Genomic DNA, 7500 nt, shown 5'->3' with positions numbered 1-7500 from the left:
TTGGCGATGGGATTTAAGCCTTGCACAGCTTTCGAACGTTTCCTCACAGTCCAGACACAGCCACTCGAGACGACCGTTGACCACTATTCGACGTGAATCGGTACGTTGCGTTGGTTGAGTCTGCAGATCTGTCGTTTTGTTTAGCGATTTCCCGGCTGCCATTACTTTCCCTTTGCGTTGTTTCGTAGCCTTCAACTTGGGATTTTTGCCCTTCCCTTCGTCCATTTCGCTCGACCCTTTGCTTCCTCTAGATTGCAGAGATTTTACCAGCTGGCTCACTTTGGTAGCTGCTCGTTTCACTAGTTGCCTCTTACCCGGCGTTAATACCGTTCTGGCTGCGCTCACCAAGGAGGCCGACGTGCTCTTGTTTTCTGTCCGCCTTCGAGGGTTCATCGGTTCTGCCTTTTCCAGCGCGGAATGATCTTCTACCTCGCTGGGTGTACCCGTAGCCCTGTCGAAAGCGGGTACACCATCCTCCTGTAGTTTCGTTTCGGTGGACAGTAGCGGTGAAGCGAGTAGCATCGGCAGAAACGGTTCTTTCGATGATACGGTAAAGTCCAGCTTGAGGAAATCCGGCAGCATGTTCCGCTGTGTCAACAGCGTAGAGATGCGCTTCTGCGCTTCCAAACACATGTTGCAGAAACTTTGAATCTCCCTCAGAAAGGCACTGCAATCGTGGCAAATCTTGGAGCATACGGAGCTCGTCTCATCGACGCCGATCGATAGGGAAATATTGAGCTCAGCGATAAGCAGCAGCTGGTCCTCGGTGAACTCCAGCATTTGTGACTCATCTTCCCGTGCGCACAGTCGGCACAGCGTCAGGAGCACGTCGTCGATTTCTCCATACTCCGTCTGGGTGGTAACCTGGTTCTGTAGCAGCTCATCAACCGCCGACTCGATGATGTTGTCGATGATGTTAAATTCGCTCAAAGTCTGCAAGCACACAAAACCAATCATCAAGCCTCCGGCCGGGAATTGGCTGTTCCGCGCGGGCCACTTACCTGCTGTGCGACATCCATTCCGTTATCATAGCCGCGCGCTCTTCATTTAGCCAGCTTTTCGTCGCAGGTAATTCTCATAATATTTCTAGCGATACAAATCAGCCATTTTCATCCAATTGTTAGCCGATTTTCACCTTAAAATCCACTAAAATCCACGAAAAATTGAGGAAAACCCCGACGCGAGAAGTTTGTTTGGGTGCCAGCCAACTGCACGATACTGCCAACAACTGCATGACAGTCGAACGACGCGGAGCTTGAATTATGCGGACTACTCGCATTCCACTGGCTGCTCGAGATACGCTTCCAAAAAAAACCGAAAGCAAAATATAAATAAGGACGCGGGGACGCGAATCGGGAAATCCTCCTGTTTCGTACCAAAAAATACGTGAAACGCCGTTGAAACAGGTCCACCGGTACACATTCCTGTTCAGGTAACGCAAGAGCGCTATCCTGCACCTGGCGGTTTATCGTTCCGGAGCGTTCGCGGTTTATGCTTGGCCGAGTATCGATTGTGCGAGATGGACGAATTAAGGTAACACATTTCAACGGATCCCAAGCTGGGGCGGTAACTAAGACCGACTCGTTCTCTTCCCCCATCCTTCCACTCTGTAGCTCCCGACGGTGCCGGCTTTGCCTGCTCAGTCACTTCATGCTTGTGCCCATGTTCCCTCCGAAGGAGCCCGTCAACGATGGCCTGCTGAAGAAGATCCTCGAGTGCACCTCGCTGGAGATCGTGTACGAGCACGATCACAGCTCGTTCATCTGCATCAAGTGCATCGTGGATGTGGAGCAGTTCTACGGCTTTCGAGAACGCTGCCGCCAGAGCGACTTCCTGCTACGTCGATCGCGCCAGGATCCATCGTTAAAGGACGAAGAAACGGCGGTGATCGACCTGGACGACAATGACGAGCTGAGCATGCTGACGATGGAGCTGACGGAAACCTGCTTCGAGCCGACGGTTTTGCCCCAACTGGAGTCCTTTGTTGGCCCCACCAAGCTCGTGCACATCGGGTACAACTATCGCGTGGTTCGTGTGAACGATGAGCGGGAAGTGCTCATCCATCGACAGTATCGGTATTATCGGTTGAACGAACCGCAGAACCAGCACCAGCAACAGCAGCAGCCAGAGCTCTACAACCAGTGGATATGTGTTGCTCGTGGTCGCACTGGCTGTATGGCAGCACTAACGATCACTGGGACGGCACAGTTCCCCGTAGCCCTCTTCACCCGCCGGGGCGTGAAACATAACCATGCGGCAAGTATGGTACAAAACATCGGTACGCGGGATGGCCAGTCCACGGTCGAACAGACGATACAGGTGTTGCCCAACTATACGTTCCTGACGGATTGCCAGCAACGATTAAGACTGCTTGCTTACGGCTATCGTTACCGATTGCGCCGTGCCCTGTTCAACGATGGACTGAGTCTATGGGTCTGTGAACAGGACAAATCGGGCGGTTGCGAGGCACGGGTGATGTTGTCGTACGAAAATGAGAGGGAACTGTTGGAATACGACCAAGCCCACAACCATCCTCCGGTAAAGGATAGCACGCGTCGCTCTCCCAACACCCAGAGCGCACTGATGGCTCAAAGGAAGCCAAAGGATGGGGCCAATCTGCGCCATGGTTACAACTTTACCATCATGGACGGGAATCTCATCTTCGGTAGGAATTGCTACAGAGCGAGCAAACCATCATTGGCCACGCTGTGGCGCTGTACCGGGCCTACGTGCAGTGGGGAGTTACGGGTAAAACGCAAGGTGGCCAAACTGGCCAACAAACAGCACAATCACCCACCGGCGCTACAACATGCGAACAAGCATTCGGAACCGAAACCGTTGCAACAGGGCATCAACTATCGTCTCGTCACGGACGGCACCGGTACCGTGTGGTTGGTGTACCGGAAGCAAAAGTTTGTCTTTAAATCGAGCCTCAAAAATGGCACCACGGAATGGCACTGCATCTGGCGAAGGCTGGGCTGTCAAGCGGTGTTGCAGATGGTTCCGGACGAGCAGATAGTTTACGCCATTTCCTCCAATAACCATCGCCATCGGATACGTAATGCGCTGGAAAAACATTTTCCCTCCATATCCGGTCGAACTGCTTCCGAGACGACACTCCTGTCACTGGAGGAGTATGAGCTGCGCTGGAACCAACGGTCACGGCCGATCATATGCCGAATGGATGGCCGGTTCTACGCACGGAAAGCATTCACCAGTGGAGCGGTGTTGTGGAACTGTACCCGTTCGCTGGTGACCAACTGTAAGGCGTTCATTATGATCGACAAGAGCGGCGCGATCGCTGGCAAGTCTGACGAACATGATCATACACCGCAGAGATCTCCCCACGATAGGCTACCGGCTCCCAATGGGCAAATAATTAAGGCGAGCGATCTTGTCGCAAGTCCCGGTCCGGTGCGTCTGATCGCCGGAGGATTCAACTACCGCCGAATACACGATGTGCACCTGGATTTAGAGATCATCATATTCGCGGGCCACATGTTCTACCGGGAGCACAACTCTCCCGGAGGTGAAGGGAGCATGTGGTACTTTTGCCTACCGCAAAACGAACCCAATCCGTGCCCGGCTAAGATTACCCTTACCCACAATGGGTTGTTGGCCGAGCAAAGTGGGCATCATAGTCACACGGAACCATCGGTTACGAGAACCGTTCAACCGGACCGCACCGAACAGGTAACGATTCACGGGGCCAACTATGATCTCATCTTCACGATGGCCAAATGTAATTCCATCATCCGACATGACGGTGGTACGTACCGAATACACAAAGTGCTTGCCTCTCAGAATTGTTCCCATTGGCGCTGCATTCACAGCGATACCGGGTGCCAAGCGGCACTTACCGTTCCGCTTTGCCTCGAGATACCGGCATTCGGTAACGGTACTGCTCACGCGCATACTACAAACCCAAGCCACGGGACCGGCGAGTCACGTAAACTCACGGGCGGAATCACGAAAGATGATGGAGCAGTGGAAGAGCTTCGAGCTTCACAAACGGATATGATACCAGCTACCCCGCTGTTCGATTGGACCCCGGAGCGAGTCCCTAAGGAAGAACCGATATCCAAAGCCATCGATCCGAATGCGATCGTAACGTTCCAGAACGGTCAGCTGTACGTGCGGAACGCGTGCATGGATGGTACGGATGCGTCCCCATGGATCTGTGCCTTCCACTGGGCGCTGAACTGTACGGCTCGGTTTGACGAGGACGAGGGAAGCGCCTGGACGCACAATCACGATCGTTTCGCCGCCGTCAGTTCGCCGGAACGGTTCGGTATGCTGAAGACGCTCGTCACCCAAGGATTCATTCCGCAGAGAGGCCCGATGCTCCTGATGCCCGGCGCCAGTACCATCTCACAGTATCAGCTGCTGCCGAGCGGTGTCCACCGCCAGTCGCAACGCAACGTATCGCTGATCATCGACGATAATCGGTACAACTTCTACAAGGCGAAAAACAATGGCGAGTGGCTGTGGCGTTGTGTTCGGCATCGGTGGCAGGGCTGCAAGATTGGTGTGGCCGTATCGCATTGCTTCGGGAAGTACCACTTCCAACCGTACGGCACCACCGGCCACAACCACACCTAGGACAAAGAACACATTAATGCAATTGAATGACCGTTCTGAGGTAACATTAGCAGAAGGTAACATTTATCATGAACCCTAATTTTAGTATAAAGACCAGCTCCCCATCCCCTCTCTCTTCCTCCTTCATGCGATCGTGCGTATATTTGATTATGTTGTAAGTGTGTATAATATGATACATGCGTACCTTCTACAATAAAAATGCACATTTGAACCAAGGATTCTTTTAGGGTGCATTTTTCCAAAATACTTGTGTGACCAAACACCATCCGAAGACCGTCCGATAATCAACAATAACCTTAGGACTCTTATCCTGGCACGGAAGAGTTCGGCAATTTTAGATTCTTTGTCGATAGCGTCACCACAGCAATGGTTGCTTTGTTCGAAACAAGCATGCTGCAGCAGAGAAGTGAGTATCGTTCGGAAAAAAGGAGTAAAAAGTGCCCCCAACCAAACCCTTTGAAGCTCAGTTCATTTGCTGTCCATTTTATTCAGATTCTTATGCCTTAAAAGAGAGAGAAAAAAAAGTAATCTGACTTCATCACAACCTCCTGACCGGCGCATGGCCGTTTCGAATGTCCGAACAATCGCACCGCTATCCGTTGAAACATTCGCCTCAACTCATCTTCGGCCAATGTACACTCCCTTACTACCGTTGTCAGTCGATATCGCGCGTTTTACCTGAGCCTAATAGGACCGTTCTGGATAAACGAATCCAATTCCATGGCAATTCGAAATCCCATTCCCTCTTCCCTGCGTGAGCGCTTTACCTTTTTCTGCTACGATTATAATATCGTGGATAGGTGTGTAGAAACGTCTAGTAACGCGTAATGTAGATCGCAAAAGCCCCCCGTGAAACACGCAGTGTTCCGTCGTATTGTACATGCTTGGGGCGTTGAGCTTGTAGGTCACGGAATCATAAAGCAATTTTCCAATACCCACAAGTAGTAGAATCCAGTCTGTTGCTCAATAAATTAACTTCAAACGGTTTTTCGATCGTATTTTTTTTCTAGCTCGTCACGTAGACGTATCTGCATCGCTCGAACCTAAACCTTATCAGCAAATCCCGTTGCTTGCAAGGTGCCTTATCCCGTCCTTATCCACTAATCACCTCTACAGATCGTCCTCATCGCTGACTGTGTCGGAGGCGATCGATGTTCCACCGATCACGGTGTAGCTATCATCGGCCGAACTGTCACCATCCTCCTCCTCCTCCTCTTCCTCATCGTTTTCCTCCTCCTCGCCGTAGCTGTCCAGATCGGAGTTACTGAACTGATCATCGTTACACTCGCCCGGGTGCCGTCGATAGAACTCGATCATGTTTTCCAGGTCCACTAGCCTTTCCTTCGTTTTGCTCACATCCGAATCGTGCACCCGAAGGTGGTGCAGAAACTCGTACGTCCTATCACTTGCTTCACTTTCCCCACCATTCGCAAACAGTTTCTTGGTGAACTTTCGTAGCTTTTTCAACAGCCGGTTGTAGTTTGATGCGAGCTTTTGCATGTTCAGATACGGACCGGTGCACAAACTCCCGTAATCCAGTACCGCCCAGTCACCGGTCATGACGCACCAGGTGAAGAGCGACCGGCACTGGTATACTTTACGGTGCGTCTGACAGTCGATCGTACCGGCGCAGCTCTTGCACTGTTGCGGTTTGCTGCTGTTCACGTCGTTAGCGGTAAACTGTAGTACCATCGTGCACGTGATGGTTGCAGTCAATGGGCATACCTACGGGGTGACCAAAGAGAAACAGATATGTAAAGGCCCCAGAAAGGACAGATTGTGCGGCATAATTGAAGGCAACGAACGCTTACGTGTGTCAGTTCGTACGCTGAATCGAGCAGGATGCCATACTTTTTGCTGTCCTGGGTGCAGATGTGATTGGCCACGTGAAAGGAAAACGTTTCCATGTCGAACGAGTTCTGCGTGACGACAACGGCGGCACAGTTGAGCTTGCTGTAGGATGCTTGAGAGATGATTTGCATGTTGGAATAGCACGAACCGTGCACCTCCATCGGCAGCGAGGTATGATAGCCGGGCGAAATACAGTCATCTGCAAGTGTAAAAAACCATATTATCGTATAGCTTCCAACGGAGGGCCCCGACAGTGGGCAGCGTACCTTCTTCCGTCGTAACAACCGAGTTTGCGTCATCCTCTTCGACGTAGATTTTGACGATCTTCTTCGAACAAGTTGGCCGTTCGGGCAGCTTGGGAGTCACAGCTATCGTTGCTTCACCGGCGATGGTTCGTTTCGATGGTGGCAATTGGTTATCACAATTGATGTTATTTTCGTTGTTCATGATCGCTTCCTCCTGTTCGCCGCCCGCTAGTTTCCGCTCACTCATCTTCTGGATGGCGTCGAGGAAAAATTTCGGAATGTCTGGAGTAGTACGCGGACCGGGACCACCACCGACGCTGCTTTCGTGCAAGCCCATACCGCTAGTACCGCAGTTCGACGTTAGGAAATGCACGTAATCTCGTGGATCGTGGAGCGGTGGCATTTTCTTAGGCAGTTGCTGTGGTGGTTGATAATGATAGTGCGATTTCGGTGGCCCACCGGTGGCCGCTGCGCCATACATGCCACCCGAAGGTGATCGGTGACGGTAGTAGGAGGGCGATCTTATTCCAGGTGGCGATCGTAGATAACGATTACCGACCGGCGATCCGCAAGGTGATCGAAACCCATGATTTGGGGACGCTCGGTGCAGATGGTGCGTGGTTGGCATCATATCGCCGTATCCGCCCGAGTGGTGATGAGATGGACTGTAGCCTGGGGCAGGGACGCGAGCCCGAATTTGGTTGCGCAGCCGATTGAACGGTTCAATGTTTTCCTCGCTAGTTGGCTCTTCAGAAAATTCATACTTCTTGTCCGCCAGTCGGCGCTTGCGGAACGCACTGAT

At 52.0% G+C, this 7500-nt stretch overlaps 3 protein-coding genes across 3 annotated transcripts in view; 1 reads left to right on the top strand and 2 right to left on the bottom strand.

Moving 5' to 3' along the window:
- The window catches only part of LOC126572397 (zinc finger protein 596-like), a 2411-nt gene extending 1235 nt beyond the window's left edge, over nt 1-1176 (bottom strand). Inside the window, exons 1-2 of the mRNA XM_050231662.1 lie at nt 1002-1176; nt 1-933 (exon numbers count right to left, since the gene is read on the bottom strand). The exon at nt 1-933 is cut by the window's left edge and continues 1235 nt beyond it. Of these exons, the coding sequence (XP_050087619.1) occupies nt 1-933; nt 1002-1019 (951 nt within the window). The 5' untranslated portion in view covers nt 1020-1176. The remainder of the gene's footprint in view (nt 934-1001) is intronic.
- Nucleotides 1177-1326: 150 nt separating this feature from the next.
- Nucleotides 1327-4820, top strand: LOC126572393 (uncharacterized). Its single transcript, XM_050231658.1, has 2 exons — nt 1327-1533; nt 1614-4820. The coding sequence occupies exons 1-2, from the start codon at nt 1520-1522 to the stop codon at nt 4600-4602; spliced, it is 3003 nt and encodes a 1000-aa protein (XP_050087615.1). The 5' UTR covers nt 1327-1519; the 3' UTR covers nt 4603-4820.
- A 244-nt stretch (nt 4821-5064) lies between these two features.
- The window catches only part of LOC126572392 (uncharacterized), a 4704-nt gene continuing 2268 nt past the window's right edge, over nt 5065-7500 (bottom strand). Inside the window, exons 3-5 of the mRNA XM_050231657.1 lie at nt 6720-7500; nt 6414-6652; nt 5065-6327 (exon numbers count right to left, since the gene is read on the bottom strand). The exon at nt 6720-7500 is cut by the window's right edge and continues 1387 nt beyond it. Coding sequence (XP_050087614.1) covers nt 5713-6327; nt 6414-6652; nt 6720-7500 — 1635 coding nt within the window. The 3' untranslated portion in view covers nt 5065-5712. The remainder of the gene's footprint in view (nt 6328-6413; nt 6653-6719) is intronic.

Source organism: Anopheles aquasalis, chromosome 2 (genome assembly GCF_943734665.1).
Source record: "Anopheles aquasalis chromosome 2, idAnoAquaMG_Q_19, whole genome shotgun sequence".
Taxonomy (NCBI): domain Eukaryota; kingdom Metazoa; phylum Arthropoda; class Insecta; order Diptera; family Culicidae; genus Anopheles; species Anopheles aquasalis.
This window is presented reverse-complemented; position numbering and strand designations above follow the sequence as displayed.